This window comes from Macaca nemestrina, chromosome 2 (genome assembly GCF_043159975.1).
Source record: "Macaca nemestrina isolate mMacNem1 chromosome 2, mMacNem.hap1, whole genome shotgun sequence".
Lineage (NCBI taxonomy): Eukaryota > Metazoa > Chordata > Mammalia > Primates > Cercopithecidae > Macaca > Macaca nemestrina.
Window position 1 is genome coordinate 170411279 of NC_092126.1, and position 22293 is coordinate 170433571.

General features: G+C 40.9%; 1 protein-coding gene and 1 pseudogene across 8 annotated transcripts in view; one reads left to right on the forward strand and one right to left on the reverse strand.

The window, feature by feature from the left end:
* LOC105470390 (cilia and flagella associated protein 44) overlaps positions 1–22293 on the forward strand; it is a 150139-nt gene that overhangs the window by 89369 nt on the left and 38477 nt on the right. For all 8 annotated transcript variants that reach the window (XR_011620348.1, XM_011722332.2, XM_071092407.1 and 5 more), the window contains 3 exons: positions 10307–10503; positions 13095–13269; positions 21656–21833. Coding sequence is in view for 7 of the 8 variants with exons in the window: in XM_011722332.2 (XP_011720634.1) it covers positions 10307–10503; positions 13095–13269; positions 21656–21833 (550 nt within the window). In the remaining variant the exon portion in view is untranslated. The remainder of the gene's footprint in view (positions 1–10306; positions 10504–13094; positions 13270–21655; positions 21834–22293) is intronic.
* Positions 3342–4608, reverse strand: LOC105470389 (hsc70-interacting protein pseudogene; annotated as a pseudogene).

The following is a 22293-nucleotide window of genomic DNA, read 5'->3' on the forward strand; positions in this document are numbered from 1 at the left end:
TTTTTAATTTTAGCCTCTTTATCTCTATTACAGATATTTGCCAGTTATTCTACATATTGTAAATGCTTTCTCCTGCTCTGCCATTTGCCTTAAACTTTTTTCATATTTTTCTAACTGTGCAGAATTTTTAATTTTTATGTGATCAAAACCAGCTATATTTTCCTTCATGTTGTGTCTGGAGTTGGTTCCTTCCAGTGGGTTCTTGGTCTTGCTGACTTCAAGAATGAAGCCACGGACCTTTGCAGCGAGTGTTGCAGTTCTTAAAGGTGGTGCGGACCCAAAGACTGAGCAGCAGCAAGATTTATTGTGAAGAGCAAAAGAACAAAGCTTCCACAGCATGGAAGGGGACCTGAGCGGGTTGCTGCTACTGGCTGGGGTGGCCAGCTTTTATTCCCTTATTTGTCCCCACCCACGTCCTGCTGATTGGTCCATTTTACAGAGTGTTGATTGGTCCATTTTACAGAATGCTGATTGGTACATTTACAATCCTTTAGCTAGACAAGAGTGCTGATTGGTGCGTTTTTACAGAGTGCTGATTGGTGCATGTACAATCCTATAGCTAGACCCAGAGTGCCAATTGGTGTGTTTTTACAGAGTGCTGATTAGTGCATTTACAATCCTTTAGCTAGACACAAAGCGCTGATTGGTGCATTTGCAATCCTTTAGCTAGACACAGAGGGCTGATTGGTGCATTTACAATCCTCTAGCTAGACAGAAAAGTTCTCCAAGTCCCCACTCAACCCAGGAAGTCCAGCTGGCTTCACCTCTCAATCCCCCCTCTTAACAGGACACCCCAACTGCTGTTGGGAATTGGGTGATGACTGCTCTAGCTGCTTCCTGCTGGATAGGGGTAAAGAAGGGGTCCTGTAGTTATAGTGTCCTCCAGAGGGTAACTCTCTAGGTCAGGCAAAGGGCCAGTGGGTCAATCCAGGAGTCCTTGGTAGAAGTTGTTAGTTGAACTCATTAGGTTCCATTTGTAAGACCATCTGTAGATTGATGGCATCAATCCTGGAGGAAACAAATTTGACAAGGAGGCGAAAAACACAGGGCCCAAAGGCAAGTAATAGCAAGATGGCTGGCATGGGACCTAGAAAGGGGAGAAGCCATGTCGCCTAACTCCAGAGGTTGGTGTAAGAGTTTGAAAGGTGTTGTAAGAGTTGATTTCGGAAGCTTTTTCCTGTAAACACCGGGCAGCGTCTCATACTATCCCTGATTGGTTAGTGTAAAACCAACACTCTTCTCCTAAGAAGGTTCAGAGTCCTCCTTTCTCAGCAGTGAAGAAGTCTAGGCCTTGGCAGTTTTGGAAAGTCACTGCTGCCAAAGAGTCTATTTGGGATTGTAGAGTAAGGATAGATTTCGTTATTTCTTGCAAACTGTCTGAGAAATCCTTTGAGAGTGTGTGGTAGTAGGATAATGAAGTAGATAAACTGGCTATTCCAGTTCCTGTAGCAGTAGCCATTCCTAACCCTATAAGTAGGGGTATTAGTTGTATGGCTCTGTGCTGATGGACTTGATCTTTGAGGGATACTGATAGGGTCTGATTTCCTCAAGATTAGAGGTTAGGATAATACATGTTACACTGTTAACTTTTAGCAAACTTTACTTTTGTTGAAAACCTTGTAAGTTTGGGATTTCAGTTATTCTTTGCTATTAATAAGACCTCGTTCAGTCCATATTAACTTAGAATTGGCATAGATGGCTCCTTCCTGATTCTGTAAGTACTTTCAAGTTTAGCTGAGTGCAGACAGCTCGCACGTTTGAGCGGACAATTATTAAGCAATTTTCCTAACTCTGCTTCTACAAGAGTTTCCTTATAACTTACTGAATACCCATTGTGTCTTTTTCCCTTAATCGCCCAGGAGGAACCATCTATCGTCCTGTCTTGAAGGGAGTTCCTCCTAGGTCTGGTCGGACCCCTGTATGGCAACCAATCAAGATCTAGATCCCTTATTAGTAAATCTGCTGGGTCAAATTGTCTTTTTCCAACAGAACAGCCCCACATTTCAAGATTTTTTTTTTTTTTTGAAAATTTATCATTTTCTTTATCATCGGAGGGGAGGGAAAGAAAGCAAGCAGAGGTGGGGGTATGGTTACACTATTTAAGAGCTGAATACAAAGACAATGAGTCTTTCATAGTCTCAACAACTCCACAATGAATAACTGTGGATTATCTCATTTATAATTCACATTGGATCAAAAAAAATTGGTTCCCCTCTGTGTATATCAATTTAATTCAAACCATATTATCTTCAGAATACAAAGATGAATACTACAAGATAAACTCTAACTGCAATAAGTATTTTCTAAGTAGAAGACCAAACACCAAAGGGAATCCCTCTTTCCAATGTCTTCTGATATGGCAAGATTTTGCCAGAATGGAAGTCTAACACTTAAATAAGCATTCTCTTGGCCAAGTAAGAAACTACAGTTGTTGTGGGTATTACCCTACAATTACCATATGTATTACATATTAAATTAAACTCAGCGTTAAATATGCTTGTATAGTTATGCTGTTAATGATGATAGCAGTGATGATGCTGGTGGCAAAAGCCTGTCTTTAGCCCAAGAAAAGTAAGGGAGAAAAATGTAACAAGCAGAAAACAAACACAGAGCTGGGCAATTTTTGACTAGGAAAGAGAATTTTAAGCATAGAAATATAAAAAGAAAAGTACTCCCTCATTTCCCTTATGTAGAAATAATATGAAACACTTATTGGATATACTGGACAAGAAGAGAACTCCAACTCTACTGCAGCATTACAAAAAAAATCATCCCTTCACCACAGTGTAAGATTTAAGGGCAACCTGCCCAAGGATGCATGTTATATAAAACACAGCAAGATTGCTGCTGCCCTGCTAAGTACTTCCAATCCCTACCCAGGTCCTACTGAAATACGGGTGGTCCCAATTAGTTTATTGAAATAAATCTTTAAAGAAAAAGATAAAGCATTTAAAAAGACAAGTCAAAATGCATCAGGAACCACATATCCAACACAAATTTTATCCTCAAATGAGTTATGTTTGCCTTGCACTAGTAACTTTTATTTCACTCAAATTAGAGCAATAATCTTCCATACATATCTTCCCTGCCCAATTCAAAGAAAAAAAAATCCAAAATGATTAGTAAAGAAAAATATAAGAATTAACAGACCCTTTAAATTTGCTTTAAATATTTTGAATATTTAAAAAGTGTTTAAAGTTTGTAATTCCTAGTAGGAAAACATTATCTGAATGAATACCCTAATGGCAAACCACTGTAAAATGCTTCAGCTGAATTTGGGGGAGAGGGGTAGGGATTATCTTCAAAGCACCCCAGCTCTCTTGATGAGGTCAGAGGTACGCTGGTTTGTATTATTGCGACATCCATAAGGTGATCTAGGTTGCTTTTCCTTCAGCAAGGGCTTTATTTATCAGAAGGGTATTACGCTTGACCTCCAAATTTGGCTGACAATTTACTGATGAGATTCATAACCTTTGGGTTGTTCTGGTATTTTGACATATTTGCTGGGTTCTGAGCTACATCCTGGAAGGCCACCATAATTTCTGGATCCTGCATGGCTGCAAGAACCTCTGGATCACTAAGAATTTCATTGAGTCCAGGCATTCCAGCCATTCCAGGCATGGCCCCTCCCATTCCAGGCATTCCTCCGGGAAAACTACCAGGCATTCCCCCAGGAAAGCCACCTGGAAAAGAGCCATACTGAGCTCCTGACTGTCGTCTGGCTTCTTCCTCCCTCTGGGCTCTCTCATGCTCTTCTCGAGCCTTCTTAACTCCTTCTATTCTTTCTTTGATCTCTCGCTCTTCACGTTTTCGCTCATACTTTCTCCGATGTTCTGCAATTTTCTGTGCCCTAGGTTGAACTTCTTTCAGCATTGCACTAGCATCTTCATCATAATCCAATTTACAGGCAAGGGCAAGATCATGGGCGGCTTCCTCCCAGTGGCCTAGAAGTCTGTGTGCTTTCCCTCGCCACTTGTAAGGCTGAGCTGAATCAGGATTTATCTCAATGGCTCTGTCACAGTCTCGGATAGCAGCATTTGGCTTCTGTAATTTGACGAAGACACTGGCCCTCTTGGCATACAAAATGGCCAAGCGAGGATTCAGCTTGATGGCATCTGTGAGTAAGTCAATGGCTTTCTGGAGTTCACCATCATTAAGGGCTTCAATAGCAGCCACTTTTTTATCATTTGCCTGATCCATCATCTCCTCCGTTATCTCTGCATTTTCATCTCCCATTTCTTGAGGAGAATCAGTGTCTGGTTCAATCACACCTTCTTTATCAATTTCTGGATCACTTTCCTCACTTGATGGTTCGTCTGCCTTTAAGTCTTCCTCCACCTTCTTACTATCAGGTTTTTCTTCCTTGGTATTTTCTTCTGATTTAGCTTTCTGAGTAGCAGGTGGTACGTTACCCCCCATGCTCTCCACCCACTCTCTCAGGAAGCGCATTTCCTCGGTGTGCAGAACCCTCGGATCCTGCTTACACATTTTCACAATGGCCCGAAGCTCGTTCACTTTGCGGGGGTCCATGGTAGAGAGGTGGTGGGCGAAGCTGGGGGACTACCGCCCTGTTCCAGGCCCAGGCGCTGGCTCGGCGTGACCGCGCAGAAGGGGGTGGCTGCCGCGAGCACACTTCAAGATTTGAGCCAGTAAGCTACCCCTCTGCCTTTCCTATTTTTTTGACTTAGAATATTTCTGACCTGGTGAGGTGCGCTCACAATGAGGTTACCTCTAAAAGTTATTTTCCAACTTTCTTCTGCTAGCAAAGCAGCTGCTGCCACAGATTGAATGCATCTGGGACATCTGTAGGCCACTGGGCCAAGGATCTCTGATAGGAAGGCTATGGGTTGTCAGTGGCGTCAGTGCTTTCGGGCTACACCCTTGTTTACACTGACAACAAGGTGGTATTGCAGTGTTAGAGGGTCACGGAGAAGACTGTCAATTATTAATTATAGGTTTTAAATTTACTCTGGCTTTTAAAGGAATAGGGTACACTCTTTTTTCTTTACTACTTCCATCTCTCTTTCTTTCTCTTCGACTTCTTTGTCTGTCTCTTTCTCTCTTTCTGATTCCCTCTTTGTCTCTTCCTCTCTCTCTTTGACTTTCTGTCTTTCTCTCTCTCTCTGACTCCCTCTTTGTCTGTCTCTTCCTCTTTCTGTCTCTTTCTCTCTTCCTCTCTGACTCCTTCTTTGTCTGTCTCTTCCTCTGTCTCTTTCCTTCTCTTTCTTTTTGACTTCATTTCTTTCCCTTTCTCTTTTTATCTCTCTGCCTCTTCCTCTCTCTTTCCTCTCTGCTGGTCTTTCCCTGCCTCTGCCAGCCACTTTTGCTGGTGTTTTCCCCTCTCCTTCCCTTTTTGATGGTTTTGGCAGTGTAAGGCTGCCACCTCCTTGGGTTTTTGCACTGTGTGCAATAACTCCATGGTTTCCTTGTGATATGTAATGGGGGTTCCTCCAGGGGTTAGGAACTCCCTTTCTTTCCATATTGCAGAATGAGCATGTAGGATTAGATAAGCATACTTACTATCTGTAGTGAAGTCTCCCAATTACAACTGAGGAGGTGGGAGAAATACCTGGTTACAGGCTGTCCCAGGATTCCTCGGATGGTAACAGACCTTGAGGACAGCTGTCTGGGACAGGAGATTAACACTGAGAAAGCTGTGCCAGTGTCCAGGAGGAAGTCAATTTCCTGGTCCTCAATGGTTAAACATACCCAGGGCTCAGTGAGGGTGATTACATGAGCTGGTGCTTGCCCCGGAAACCCTCAGTCCTGTTGTTGGATCATCTGTTTAGGGGCTTCTGGCCCAGAGAACCTTTGTCCTCTGGGGCAGTGCACCTTCCAATGATTGCCTCAGCATAGTGGACGTGGGCAAGGGGGCAGCTTGTTTCTCATTGGACAACCTTTTTTAAAGTGTCCTTGCAAAGCACACAGATAACAAGCCCTACCAGGTGATTGGCCTGCTCCATTTTCTGTCCTCTCTGAACCACTGAGGTTTGTCTGAGGGCCATGACTAAGGCTGTGGCCTTTCTCTGATCTCACTTTTCCTTTTCAGCCTGTTCCTTTTGGTCCCTATTATAGAACACGGAGGTTGCCAGGTTTAGTAATGCCTCCAGATTTTGTTCAGGGCCCAGGGCAAGCTTTTGGAGCTTTCTCCTGATACCTGTGGCTAATTGGGTAATAAACTTATCTTTTAGGATCAGTTGACCCTCGAGGGAGTCAGGTGACAGGGGAGTATATTTTCTTAAGGCCTCCTGTAGCTGCTCAAGGAAGGCAGAAGGATTTTCTTTGTTTCCCTGAGTTATGGTGGACACCATTGAATAATTCATGGGTGTTTTCCTAATTCTCCTTAGTCCTTTGAGAACACAGGTCAACAGATGTTTGCAACTCCAGTCCCTATTATCTGAGTCAAGGTCCCAGTGGGGATCCATACTGGGGACGGCTTGCTGACTGGTAGGGAATTTGTCCCTTTCTTCGGCTGTCATTCTATCATATACTTGACTAAGATACCAGGTATCTCCAAACTCTTGGGTTGCAGCTAAAGCTGCATTCTTTTCATTAAAGGCCAGGGTTTGATGTAACAATACCATGACATCTCTCCAAGTGAGGTCAAAGGTTTGTCCTAGACCCTGTAGGACATCTATGTACCTAAGAGGATCATCTGAAAACTTTCCCAGGTCTGCCTTGATCTGCTTTAAATCAGAGAGGGAGAAGGGGACATGTACCTGGGTTGAGCCAAATTCCCCTCCCTCTGCAGCTTGAAGGGGACATAACCAATAGCCTGGGGGGTTTTGTGGTCCCTTGGAGATTTCTTTGCTTGTTTCCTTCTGGATGAGGGAGATTAGAGGAGGCTTATCATTAATAGGAAGGGGAGCTATAGGGAGGCTAGGATATGGAGGTAAGCTGAGAGGTCCTCCTGTGTGATGTAAATTGCAAGCTTTGCATAGTTGTGGATTCTCCTTCAATGAAAAGAAAGCTTGGACATAAGGTATTTCACTCCATTTGCCTTCCCTCTTACCGAAAAGGTCAAGCTGCAGGATAGTGTTGTAATTTATACTTCCCTCAGGTGGCCATTTTTCACCATCAGAGAGAGAATATTGGAGCCAGGCTGTAGTGCAGAAAAAAAAATGAGCCACCTCTTTTTCAGGGTTTACGGGTCAAGTTGGTCCCAGTGTCTTAGGATGCATTTCAAGGGTGAGCCTGTTGATGCCTGAGTGTTTCCCATGTGAAAGGAAAAACTGCCAGCGATTTTGGTTTGTTTACTTACCCCCCCCGCCGCCCAAGAACCTGCAACAGTCCCTGGACCCTGCTGATCGGAATAGTTGCGCTTACCGACGCAGCAGCAGAAACCCCTCTTTCCCAAGAACCTCAGTGGTCCCTGGACTCTGCTGATCGGAATAGTTGTGCTCACCGATGCAGCAGCAGAAACACTAGTTTTCCTCTTAGACCACAAAGAGGACTGAGGAAGGTTGGATTTAGTGGCCCTTACCAATGCATTCTCGAAAACCTGTTAGAGTCCTAGGTGTTCTCCTGTTAGTATTGGGACTTTACCCCATCCTGTAAAGATGTTATGCCCCAAAAATGAAGTAAAGGGCCATACCCTGAGGGAGGGAAGGGATCTCCAGGGTTGGAAAAGTGATGCCTTTTGTCCTCACTTGAATAGGAAGGATATCATTTCTGAAGCTCCCCATATCCTAGCCTCAGGAATAGCTTCTGTTAGGCCTGCTGGTATGAGGAAGGATCCTAAAAGGATAGTTGGTCTCCCCACCCAAAGGGTCTTTGGGCAAAAATTATGTCTTTCTGATTGGTGAGCCCAGGTGCCTAAAGAAGGGAACAAAGTCCTGAAGTTGATACTAGAAATCATTCTTATAGGAGAAACTAGAAAAGCACCAGAGACAGGGAGTGGTTTTTAGAAGTGGGACTAGCCTTGGAGAAGAGAGGTGGGAGGAAGTTTGTCTGACAGCCATTAGGACCCAGGAGGCAAGGATCAGGATAGATAGGATAGATGGGTGAGTCTCACTTGGGTGACATGACTTTGAGAGTTCCGCTCATGGCTACAGGGTCAACCAACTTTTTGTCAGGACCCTTGAGCTGAATGACTTTCCTCTCTGTCGACCCTTGGCTCAGCCCAGAAGTACAGGAAACGCGGAATCTGGTTCCAGGCAAACCAACGCTCCCAACTCCAAAGAGAAGGAGCTGTTAGAGAGCCCTTTCCCAGAAAACCTGACACCCATGTCTTTAGTCCGGCGGCCATGCTAGTTGATTTTAACTGGCTGACAGGTGCCTGGTATTTAGCCCCTGAATTGCGAGGAAAAATAGGACAGAATAGCAAGCTACAGGGGTCTGATGGTACTCACTGCATGGCGATGTCCCATCTGGGTTGCCAAGGTGTGTCCCGAGTTGGTTCCTTCTAGTGGGTTCTTGGTCTCGCTGACTTCAAGAATGAAGCAGTGGACCTTCGTGGTGAGTGTTACAGCTGTTAAAGGTGGTGTGGACCCCAAGAGTGAGCAGCAGCAAGATTTATGGTGAAGAGCAAAAGAACAAAGCTTCCACAGCATGGAAGGGGACCCAAGCGGGTTGCTGCTGCTGGCTGGGGTGGCCAGCTTTTATTCCCTTATTTGTCCCCACCCACGTCTTGCTGATTGGTCCATTTTACAGAGCGCTGATTGGTCCATTTTACAGAGTGCTGATTGGTGCGTTTACAATCCTTTAGCTAGACACAGAGCACTGATTGGTGTGTTTTTACAGAGTGTTGGTTGATGCACTTACAATCCTTTAGCTAGACACAGAGTGCTGATTGGTGCGTTTTTACAGAGTGCTGATTGGTGCATTTACAATCCTTTAGCTAGACACAGAGTGCTGATTGGTGCATTTTTACAGAGTGCTGATTGGTGCACTTACAATCCTTTAGCTAGACACATAGCGCTGATGGGTGTGTTTACAATCCTCTAGCTAGACAGAAAAGTTCTCCAAGTCCCCACTCGACCCAGGAAGTCCAGCTGGCTTCACCTCTCAGTGTTATCTGGGTCTCATGGAAAGGCTAAAATTTAAAAGTTCCAGTGGGCAAATACATAAAGGAAATAAGTCTTAAAGAGATGAGAAAGATAGTATGTATGAAAGAAAAGGGAACATTAAAAAGAAATAGTAAATCATTTTAAAAGCAGACATAGAGTTTAAAGATTAAGTTAGAAAAATAGTAAGAAAGGCAAACAAGCTAGGAATAATCACTATATACAAAAATAAATTAAATTCTAAAATTAAAAGTGCATATATGTGTGTGTGTGTGTGTGATAATTATAAACCAATGCCCCCAAATAACAAGGTAATTGATGAAAAAATTTTTTAATTTTTTTAATTGACAGATAGATGAAGAACTTTTAAAAATAAGACTCTGTGGGCAATGAGAGAAAGAAGAACTAGAGATTAGTATGATTTCCTGAGCTTAATGTTTTTTACAGAGGCAAATAGGGGAATCTGATAGATTGGGACTTTTGTGAAATGTCGTTAAACATGGAAAACTGAGGGGCAAAGAGTAGAAATGAGGAGGTCTCTACTTTTATTCAACTGCTTAAGGTCTGCTCTTTTTATAGTACTATGTACAAATAAATTGCATTGCCACATGTATGTAAACACCCACATATATACACACCACACATACCATATAATTTAAGAAAACAAAATGTACTTTTAAAATATTTTGTGAGGTGAAGAATGAACATTCTTTAGTCTCTGGGGAATAAGAGTTAAAAATTATTTTTCCACTTTTTGATTTAGAGACCCTTCACTCACACACAGATATTAATATATTTGTTTACATAATTAACATGTTTTATGTATTTATATGTCTATGCATCAAAACACATACACAAACTATATATCTATTACACATTATATATAATAATCTATTTATATATGTGTAGATATATATACATATAATATACAATATATAGTCTATTATATATAATATGTAGGGAAGTAGATTATATTTCCTCAGAGTTTGATATGATCTGTTTACCATTAAACTGCAGTCTGCCTGCAAAATTTTCATTTTTCCACGTATTATGAAAGCACTGGTATTATAGTGATTAATAATGAGTTGTTTAGTATTTTCATTATAAAGATTATATTTGCTCTTTAATCAAGTCCAATCCAACTTCCACGACATCCTGTTGTTATATATATGTTAAAATTTGAGTCTAGCACAATATAATGATATAATAAGAATCGTGTATTGTAGTTTTATTTTATTACTAGTAATTATGCAGAATGATCAAAATGGTGACTATTGCAAATACTTGTTTTATTTTTTCAGATTTCGAGATCCATTGGAAAGTGATACTATTGTGGTTCATGCCATACTAAGTGACCACAAGATATCCTCTTACAGGCTGGTACAGCCCTCTAAGTACTCCAAATTCAAACGAACTAGTCAATCAGAGAGAAAACCAAGCAAACTGGACAGGTTTGAAAAAGAGGGAACTGGAAGAAAGGACAGCCAGAGAGATGCAGGTAGCCTACGACAAGAAGGCTTTTAAATTCTTATTTACTAAGACTTCAAAAGTGAATTGTCTGTGGGCAGAACCATTGAACCTTCTTTGGTGGCTTGAGCTCAATCTCTTGTCCCTCTTCCTTCCATGACGGTTTTCTTTGGAGTAAATAATCGAGAGAGATAAAAATGTGTGGTATAGCTGAGAATGAAAGGCCACATTTTTCCAACAAATGCTCCATGTCCACTTTCCTCTTTAACGTAGTTTGTAAGAAAACCTACGCTGGTCATGTGACTGAGAGTGGGTGAGAGGACTGGATGCTGCTGTTTTCTTACTTGCCACATCTAGCTATTCTTAAATCTAGGATTTCCCCAGATGCTAGGTTCTAGGCAGTGGTTTGTGTCAGATTTCTGGGCCCCATCCCAAAGTGTGGGGCTAAAACACTGCATTTCAGACTATTTTCCAAGAACATATGCTTTAAATAGAATGAGCAGAGAATAGAGGTATGAAAATAGTACCTCTAATCCCTGCAACCTGTTTCTTGTGCCTGCCCACAAGGTGACTGCAGATTAGTAGAAGAACAAGAATTCTGAAATGGCTTGGAGAGCCATTCAATAATAAATACAAGGTGCTGCTGCAACCTGGCTAGATCTAGGCTATTGACAATGATATAATACAAACATTAATATTGGTTTATCTTCTTCACTGGGAACTCTTTAATGTCTCCTTTTTGCTTCTAGGATAAATTCTGAAACCGCTGTCCTGATCTTAATCCTTCCACAATCTATCCATATTCTATGTTTCCAGTAGTGCCTTCTCATACTGTTCAGCTTGCCTGTTTAGTCTTCTGTCCTGCCTGCTGCTCCCTAATTATATCTGACACTTCCACACCCAGGCTCCTGCTGGAGTGACCTCTTCACTTCTCTCCTCTCTGAATTCTACCAATTCTTGGGGATGTAGCTTAAATTACACTTTTGTTTATAAAGCCTTCCCATGACCACCCAGGCCACATAAACTTCTTTCTCTATACCACCATATATTTGAAATATGAAATATGATGAAATGGTTATTTATAACTATGTAAGTATCTCATATTATTTAATTTTTCATATCTATCTAAAGCTTGAACATGAATAGAGTAATTCCCCAATAGGAACTTGTTAGTAGACCAGGTGTGGTGGCTCACACTTGTAATCCCAGCACTTTGGGAGGCCAAGGCAGGTGGATCACTTGAGGTCAGGAGTTCAAGACCAGCCTAGCCAACATGGTGAAACCCCATCTCTACTAAAAATACAATAATTAGCTGAGCACGGTGACACATTCCCGTAGTCCCAGCTACTTACAAGGCTGTGGCAGGAGAATCACTTGAACGCCAGAGGCAGAGGTTGCAGTGAGTCAAGATTACATCATTGCACTCTACTAAGTGACAAAGTGAGACTCTGTCTCAAAAAAGAAAAAAAAGAAAAGAAAAGAAACTCATTAGCTGATACGGCCAATTTTTTTTTTTTTTTTTTTTTTTTTTGAGACAGAGTTTCTCTCTGTCTCCCAGGTTGGAGTGAAGTGGTCCAATCTTGGCTCACTGCAACCTCCGCCTCCCAGGTTCAAGCAATTCTGGTACTTCAGCCTCCTGAGTAACTGGGTTTATACCCAGCTAATTGTGTGTGTGTGTGTGTATTTTTAGAGAGATGGGGGTTTCACTGTGCCCAGGCTGGTCTTGAACTCCTGAGCTCAGGCAATCTGCCTACCTTGGCCTTCCAAAGTGATAAGATTATAGGAGTGAGCCACCAGGCCTGGCCATAAAGCCAATAATTTTTAAATTATTTATTTGACTGTGTTTCTGACAAGTTTTTTAGTTGGCTTCAGAGCACTTCAGTTGGTATGTGCCACCTCAAATTGTATGTATCGAATTGGACTTACTCGATTTTTCTCGTTTTCCCCGCCATCATGTCACAAACACTCTTTCCCAACATGTTAGTGGTCCATCATCATTTATCTTGTTCTCTAATTGTTTAATATATGTCTTATCTTGCCAACTTTTTAGTAAGGTTTTTGAAAGCAAAAAATGTGACTTAGATCTTTTTATTTTGGCATTCCACAGTACTTATTATGGGGTTGAATTCATAGTAGTTGGTCAATAAATACATTTTTGTTTTTGTTTTGTTTTGTTTTGTTTTGTATGAGACAGAGTCTCGCTCTGTTCCCCAGGCTGAAGTGCAGTGGCAAGATTTCAGCTTACTGCAACTTCTGCCTCCTGGGTTCAAGCAATTCTCCTGCTTCAGCCTCCCAAGTAGCTGAGAGTATAGGAACGCACCACCATGGCTGGCTAATTTTTGTATTTTTAGTAGGGATCGGGTTTCACCACATTGCCCAGGCTAGTCTCAAACTCTTGACCTCTAGTGATCCACCTGCTTCAGCCTCCCAAAGTGCTGGGATTACAGGCGTGAGCCACCACACCTAGTGCTCAATAAATACTTTGATTTACGAATTCAATATATTCTCTGCGTTTTTTTTTTTTTTTTTTTTTTTTAATGCAGCAGGTTAAAAACAGTATCTGAGAGTTTTGTTTTGTTTTTATGTCTTGAAAAGGCTGAAAAATGTTGATTCTCTGTATAGGTGGGAGCATTGCCATACAAGAAGAATCAATAATAGAAAAAGGGAAGAAATTTCGGCCTAAAACCCTAAGTGAAATTATGGTGGAAAATCAAATCGAGAAAACAAGAAAACTTATATTGAAAGCTGAAAGGGCACAATTAAAGATTCAACAGCGAAAAAAAGAATGGGAGGAACTGTGAGTTTTTTTAACCTAAACTCTTATCTTTTTAATATTTGAGTCCCAAAATAATATATCTTAAAAACCTTTATATTTATTGACATTGTTATCATTTAATTTCAAAAGTGAAAACAATAAAAACAGAGAAGGAGATATTATAAACAGGTCAACTGGATCTTTTAGGGTGGTGATACCTTGGTAGAACTTCTATAATCCTTAGAGTTTCCAGTCCAGGAATTCTATTTTGCTAATAATACTGTATAGTCAGAATGATTTTTAAGAATTAAGAAATGCTTTTCTATCTCAAAATCATAAACATATTCTCCTGTATGTTCTTCTAACATCTTATAGTTTTGGCTCTTACCTTTATCTTTAACCATCTGAAGTTAATTTCTTTCTTTTTTTAAAATATCCAGTATTGATATGGGAGTGCTGGGAAGGGAAAGGATTAGTCCCTTTAAATTATATGGAAGGGAGGAAGGGAAGTGCTGGGCAGAGAAAGGAGTGGTCCCTGGCTAGAGCTCCACCCCCACGGACCTAGGTGAGGAGAGGCATTTCCTGCCCAAATGTTGCATTTCCCAAGACCACCCTGGCCTGCCATGCCCTCATCCTGGGCCTATTAAAACCCGAGACCATAGCAGGCAGACACAGAAGTGGCTGGATATCATAAGGGACACACTGGCAGATGACACAAGTAACTGGTCATCAAGAGCATGCTGACAGGCATCAATAGATGCTGGCAGGCCATTGACCAGTGGGCAAGGCAGAGTTTGGCGGGAGAGTTGGGCTGGGGCTGCCGAGTGGCCCAAATCCAGGGAAAAACCACCTCCCTTCTGGTTCTCCCATTGGAGGAGAGCTACTTCCACTCAATAAAAATTTGCACTCATCCTCCAAGCCCACATGTGATCCGATTATTTCAGTACACCAAGGCAAGAAACCCCGGGATACAGAAATCCATCTGTCTTTGTGATAAGGAAGGGAGTCTAATTGAGCTGGTTAACACAGGCTGCCTATAGACAACAAACTAAGAGAGCACCCTGTAACACACGCCCATTGGGGCTTCAGCTGTAAACATTCACCCCTAGACACTGCCATGGGGTTGGAGCCCCACAGCCTGCCGGTCTGTATGCTCCCCTAGAGGTTTGAGCAATGGGGTACTGAAGAAGTGAGCCACACTCCCATTGCACACCCTGCGAGGGGGACAAGGGAACCTTTCCCATTTCAACTGGGGACTCGTCTGGGATTGTGGAAGGTGAGTGTGAGTGAATGCCAAACTTTTGGGTCTGCCTCTCTTTCAAAACCCTGCCACCTTTGTCTTTCCTGCAGGTAAAAGGCTCTGTTTCTCTTCACTGAGTTTAAAAAACTCCACCCTAACTGGGAGGTCGAAACCCCTAGACTTTGTCTCTTTTCTGTCTTTGAAATGGCTCTTATCTCTTTTGTATAATGTTAGGAGTTTTGCTACAGGCTGTGGAAATGTTACTAAGCAAAATGAGCATTAGGCTCAGCCTCCAAAGGTGAAAATCAGACCAACTGTTCGTAGAGATGCCATGTATGCCTCCACTTTGACAGCTGCAGGAATGCATGGCTCAGGGTACCTCTCCTTACCCTTTTTCCTCCCAGCTTGGGCACCTGGGCATGCCCACAGCAGGCCAGGGTCGAGCCCAACAGTCATGAGCAAGGCAGGAGAAAGCTATGATGGTAGCTGCAACCCCACAGGGCCAATGGACATGTGCTTCTCACCCACCACGCCAACGGAACCTCTCCTCCCCTGGCCAAGGAATTCAACCTAGTCTGAACTGAAGGAAAGATAAAAGGATTAGAAAGGTCCAGTTGCACTAAGCAAGGGGTTCTTCCCCCAGACTCTCTCCACTTTTTGTGCCTTAAACTGTTTTTCTGTTTTTTTCCTTTTCTAAGTGAGAGGGCTCCCCCTAGCTCTGTTTCTGATAGGAAAGTTAACAGGAATGGCCCCTGCTGGCTGAGAACTGCAGATTTGGCAGGGCACACTTGAGACACTCTAAATAGATAGAAACAGCCTCTAAAATACTTTTTCAGTCCCAACCTTGATTCCAAGCTTCAGGCTGAGGCCCTAGAAAGAAAAACCCAGTCTGAGGGATCCAAAGCCAGGCAACAGGCACAATGTAAAGCAGGACCAATTCCTGCCGACTAAACCCCCCACCCCATGGAAGGAGACCATGCTTCATGGCATAAACAGACCCACGGAACTCAGTTTTCCGACAGCAGGGAGAAATGGAGGCATAGGTGAGGGTGGTTAACTACTATTCTTCAGGTTTCCCCTGCTTCATGGGTACATACCGCAGTGGTACCTATGGCCAGCTCAGGGATAAGGGGTGGAAAGTGAAAGGAGGATGCTTGCTTTCTGTCTCCATCACACCCTGAGTTTTCACTGAAAGAAGGAAAGGAAGGAGGGATGCCTCTATTCCCTGTCTTTCAGAATGGGCAACCAGTTCTCTTCACCACCCCCAGCTTATACTCCTCTGGAGTGTATCCTGAACCACTGGGACTGTTTGACCCTCAGAATCTGGAGGAAAAACCCCTCATAGCCCTCTGCACAAGGATTTGGCCAAATTGTGATTTACAGGAAGGATGGCTTGGCCTCAGGAAGGAACCATTCATTTTTATACCATTCAGCAGTTGGACTTTTTCTGTGGATGTGAGGACAGATGGTCTGTAAGCCCCATATGTGCAGGCTTTCTATAGCTTGCAAGGCAATCCAGACTTGGCAACAGTGTAGGATTGATCCAGCCCTCCTGTTGGCCATCTCAGGTTGCAAGGGGTAAGCCTAGCGAATTAAAGATATGACTCCCAGAGGCACCCCCAGCAGAGAAGTGAGCTCCCTCCAGCCTTGCTCCTCCAGATCCACCCCAACCTCCTTATCCAGCTTCAGCCCCTCACTTGCCCTCTCCTAGAAATCCTTACCCTAAACAAGCCCCAGTCTCACTCTTGCCCCTCCAACAGATACCCAGTGAATTTGGGCCCAGTTAGGCCAAGGTCCCCATCTCCCTACGGGACTTAATGCAAATTAAGAGAGATCTTGGCAACTTTTCAGATGAGCCTGAGAGACTTTCTAGAATTTCACCCAAATGTTTGAATGCTCCTGGAGACATGTTATGTTACTTTTCGATCAGACCCTGACAGACACTGAGAAGCAGTCTGCTCTGCAAGCAGCAGAGAGATTTGGGGATTTAAAAAAAAATCTGGTATGAGGTAGTTTCACGTGACAAGCACATGTTTTCATTGGTTTATTTGCCATCTGTATATTTTTGGTGACATGGCCCTTTGTGTCTTTTTCTCACATATGAATAGGATTGTTCTCCCTTTTACTGTTGAGATTTTAGACTTCTTTTTATATTCTAGATACTAGTCCTGGATGTGTACTATATGCTAGTTGGATATATAGTTTATAAATATTTTATCTTAGTCTCTTAATCTGTAGCTTATCTTTTCATTCCCTTAACAGAGTTTGTTCTTTCTTTCTTTCTTTTTTTTTGAGACAGAGTCTCGTGTGTTACCCAGGCTGGCGTGCAGTGGTGCAATCTTGGCTCACTGCAAACTCCGTCTCCTGGGTTCAAATGATCCTCCTGCCTCAGCCTCCCAAGTAGCTTGGATTACAAACATGTGCCACCATGTCCCACTAACTTTTGCAATTTTTTTTAGTAGAGACAGGGTTTCATCATGTTGGCCAGGCTGGTTTGGAACCCCTGACCTCAAGTGATCTACCTTCCCTGTCCTCCCAAAGTGCTGGGATTACAGGTGTGAACCACTGCACTTGGCCTCCCTTAACAGAGTTTGTCACAGAGCAACAGCTTTTAATTTAGTTGATGTTCAGTTTATCAATTTTCCTTATATAAATCTTGATTTTGATGTCAAGTCTAAGAACTCGGCCTGGCCCTAGGTCCCAAATATTTTATCCTATTTTTGTTTAAACATTTTATAGTTTTTCTTTTTATATTTAAGCTAATTTTTAAATAAGGCCTCAGACTTAGGTTGAGATTTGTTTTTTTCTTACAGATGTCCAATTACTCTAGCATTTTTGCTGAAAAGACATTTCCTCCATTGAATTCCTTTTGCATCTTTGTCAGAAATCATTTGGACATATTTGTGTGGGTCTATTTCTGGGTTTACTTTCAAGTCTGTTGATCTATATATCTATCCTCTTACCAACAGTACATTGTCTTGATTCATATATCTATATAATAGATCTTGAAATCTGGTAGAGTGATTCCTCTCATTTTATTTTTCAAAATTATTTTAGACATTATAATTACTTTTCTTTCCATATAAATTTCAGAAAAATCTTGTCTATATGTATAGAAAATCTTGCCATAATTTCAATAAGAATTATGTTAAAGCAGTGTATTAATTTGGAGATAATTTTTATCTTTATTGTGTTGAGTCTTCTAATCCATGGACATGGTATGACTTTCCATTTATTTAGATCTTTGATTTCTTTCATCAGTGTTTTGCTGTTTTCAGCATAAAAGGTTCTGTTCATGTTTTGTTAGATTTGCATGTAAGCATTTCTTTTTTGAGCAATTTTAAATACCATTGTGTTTTTAATATTGGTGTCTATGTGTTCACATTCGCTGCTAGTATAGAAATACAATTGATTTTTGTATGTTTATCTAGTATCCTGTGGCCTTTCTGAACTGTCTCAGTTGTAAGAGTTTTTCTGGTAGGTTTCTTGATATTTTATGTGTAGACAACCATGCCATTTGGAAACAGGGGCAGTTTTATTTCTAATCTGTTTGCATCTTATTTCCTTTTGTTATTGCACTGGCTAGAACTTCCAGTACTATATTGAAATACAGTGGGAAGAACTAGCATCCACACTTTGTTCCTTATCTTGGAAAGCATTCAGTGTTTAAATAATATAACTGTTTCCATCCTTTACCTCAACCTACCTTTACTTTTATATTTGAAGTTAGTGTCTTCACTAACTTCACTAGGCAACATACAATTGGGTTATGTTTTTAAGTCCACACTGCCCATTTCTGTCATTCAATGGTATATTTAGACCACTTATGTTTAACGTACTTATGTATATTTAGGCCTTACATCTGCGATTCTATATTTTGTTTTCTGTTTGTTCTATGTTTTGGATTTCTGTTTTCTTTCTTCTGCTTTACTAAGGAATTTGTCAATGAATCCATCTGTAAGTATTCTTTGAGGGATAGTTTTAAATACAAATTTAAAATTTTTGTTGTTATAGTACTATCCAGATGTTCTATTTCTTCTTGAGTCAGTTTTTATAATTTGTGTCTTTGAAGAAATTTGTGCGTTTCGTCTAAGTTGTTAATTTTATTGGCATGAAGTAGTTTATATTATTCCCTTATATTTAATTTCTGTAGTATCTGTTTTGATGCCCTCTGTTTTATTTACATTGTTAATTTTCATATTATCTCTTTTTCTTCATCATTCCAGCTAGTGATTTACCCACATTATAGATCTTTTCAAAGAACTAGCTTTTGGTCATAGATTTTAAAATATTGTTTGGTCTGCTTTCTCTGTCATTGATTTACTATTATTTTTATAATTTCTTCCCTTCTAGTTAACTTAGGTTTAATTAGCTTTTAGTTTCTTGCTTCTTAGTGTGTAAACCTGTGTATAAGTTTTGATTCTATGCCCTTCTTCCTTTGTAATATAAACATTTAAACTATAAATTTCCTTCTAAGCATTGAGTTAGCTGCATTACACATTTTCATATGGTAGATATTTATTATCACGTAGTCCAAAGTATTTCTTTTTTTTTTTTTTTGAGACGGAGTCTCACTCTGTCGCCCAGGCTGGAGTGCAGTGGCTGGATCTCAGCTCACTGCAAGCTCCACCTCCCGAGTTCATGCCATTCTCCTGCCTCAGCCTCCCGAGTAGCTGGGACTACAGGCGCCCGCCACCTCGCCCAGCTAGTTTTTTGTTGTTTTTAGCAGAGACAGGGTTTCACCGTATTAGCCAGGATGGTCTCGATCTCCTGACCTCGTGATCCGCCCGTCTTGGCCTCCCAAAGTGCTGGGATTACAGGCTTGAGCCACCGCACCCGGCCTCCAAAGTATTTCTAACATCACTTGTGATTACTTCCTTGACTTGCAATTTAGTTTCCAAAGATTTGGAGTTTAAAAACTATCTTCCTAAATTAGATTTCTAATTTAGTTGTTTGTGGTAATAGAAACTAGTCTATATAATTTAAATTTTTAAAGATTTATGGAGAACTGTGTTATGGCCCTGCATATACAGTCTGTCTACATAAAAGTTCAATACGTGCTTGAAAAGAATATGCTTTCTTGCATTGTTTGGTGTAGTGTTCTATAAATGTCAATTAGGACAAGATGATTGATAATGTTTTTCATATCTTCTATGCCTTTTTGTCTTTGAAGGCATGATTTTTTATGGTTATTCTTGAATGTCCTCTGTACTCAACAAGGTCTCTCCAGTTGGTGGGAACATGAGTGATTCCCAGCTATGTGTAAACTATGAGAATTATTTGTTCTACAGTTTCCCAGTAATTGTACTTTTTCCAGGAGTTGTTCTTTGCCCAGCTTCATGGTGGTTCACATTACGCATGTACAGATTAATACTCAGCCAAAATGTTAAGGTTCTATGTAGATTTTCAGAGGCATTTCTTTGTGTATCTCTGATATTCTTTTCCACAAATTTCTTAGCACCAAATTTGGCCTCCTTGTACTCTAATCTCTGTCTCCTCAGTCAGTGAGTTCCCTGGGCAGTGTTTGGGATCCTGATCCTACTCCACAGGCTGGTAATTTCCTCTATGCGGCAGCCAGGAGATAATAAGGATCATGTCTTTTTACTTTTCTCAAGAATTACAGTTTTATGCTCTTTATTTTCAATGTCTGAACATAATTGTTTCACATATTTTTATTCAGTTTTCTGGTTGTTTATATTATGAGGATAACAATGGGTGCTGTTACTCTCACGTGGCCAGAGGCAGAAGTAGCTCTTCTCTTCCCTTCCCTTCCTTTTTCTTTCTTTCCTTTCCTTTCTCCCTTTCTCCTTTCCTTTTCTTTAAAAATAGTAATCCTTCATTTTAGTGCAGTTTTACACAAATAAATGATTGTCAGTTAATACAATAGATGGTATGGGTTTCCTCTGAGAGCTACGTATACATGCTCATGTTGGCTAGTAGACTTTACTTTAAAAAATTAGACAGGTATGTTGGGATCTCCCAATGAAGGGCCTTTTATTAGTACCAAGGTATTATGATAGCCTATACCTTTAGATACCTTAGTACTTCCAAAGCAGAGAGTTCAATTTCTGTAGAGAATAATTCTTTGATTTTAGTCTGGATATAAAGATTGCCACTGTTTTGTATGTATGCAGGTGGGAAAGTTTGGGAGGGTCCAACTGGTTTAAGCATTTTTTTTCAATCCTTTAATTAATTTTGCTAAATATATCTAGCATTCCATTCTGTACTTGTCCTGTTTGTGCTTGGAGCATTCTAGGGACTTCACCAAGAAGATAATATTCAATCCTTTTTGTGGCCTTATCTTGTGGGTATTCTGGGCTATAGTTTGGTCTGGTTTATTCACTAATGTAATTTTATCTTCTTTTTGTCTTCCAGAAATGGATCAGTGTCACTGGTTTGCTCATGGCTTTCTATTCCATTCTTAGATTTCTGATAATTTACAACTTTTTGTACTTCTATACTGTCATTTTCATGGAATTTGGGTACAGAGGGAGAGGCAAATATGTATGCTCATGCTATCATCTTAAACTAGATACCTTTTCTGAAAATTTTACAGCAAGCACTTATGCAAATACAAAGTTTAATTGTCTGGGCAATAATGGCTCACGACTATAATCCCATCTCATTGGGAGGCTGAGGCAGGCAGATCACGAGGTCAGGAGATCGAGACCATCTCTGTAGTCCCAGCTGCTTGGAAGGCTGAGGCAGGAGAATCACTTGAACCTGGGAGGTGGAGGTTGCAGTGAGCCGAGATTGTACCACTCACTCCAGCCAGGCAAAAAGAGTGAGACTCCATCTCAAAAAAAAAAAAAAAAAAAAAGTTTAATTGACTTTGTAGTCATTAAAAAACCCACCTAATTTCCAAGACGTAATTTATATCAAGAGAATAAGTAACAATGTTAATATGAATTACTTAGAAGTGAATCAAAGCCTACCAGTAATTCAGATTATTTCAGTACAATCTAGTGATTGGTTCCTATTTATATAATTGTATATTATTTTGCTTGGGATACTTTAAAAGTAGTAATTGACTTTTAAAAAATGCTTGGGCTCTGTGACAAAAGTGGCATCACAGATTTGAAATTAAACTTTTGTATAATGATTAAATTTGAATATATGCCTATATTAATGTAGACAAATTGGAGTTTATTGTCATATTTGTGTCTGGGTTGTCTATTTTTCTAATAGATACAAGAGTAAACCTGGTGACGACTATGAAGATCCTAAAGATCTTCAAGCCATCAAAGAAGCCCAGGTGTATATGGGAGATTTCAATCTGAAGACAGCCCCAGACTATAAGATACCTGAGCACATGAGAATAAATGCTGCCAAGAAGGAAGAGGAACTAGGACACCTAGATTCTTTGGTACTTATCTACAGATTTTATGACAATGGAGAAAGCACCCTGGGTTCTTAATTAAATTCTGCTAAAACCACTCATTTCCCTATCTGGTCAAGCCCTATCTGGTCAATAAGAATATACAACCTTAGAAATTTAGAACTGGAAAAGACTTCCATGATTATCTAGAATGTCCTCTTTTTACAAATAAGGAAACTGAGGCCCAGAGAGGACAAGAGATTTGTCCATGGTTAGTCAGCTAATATGGAAGAACCAGCTGCAAATACTTACAGTGTATCTGAGGGTTATAGATGGGTATTACCTGACAGGTGTGGCAGGGTCATCGGGGATATCTAGTATCCTAGGTCAGAGTTTGACTGTCTGATGAATGTCTCTATCTCTTTTTTACTGTGGCCTTATTAGAAGTATTAATACATCTTTGTTGAGTTAGCATTTCTCAGAAGACTCATTCTGTCTTTGAGCTTTC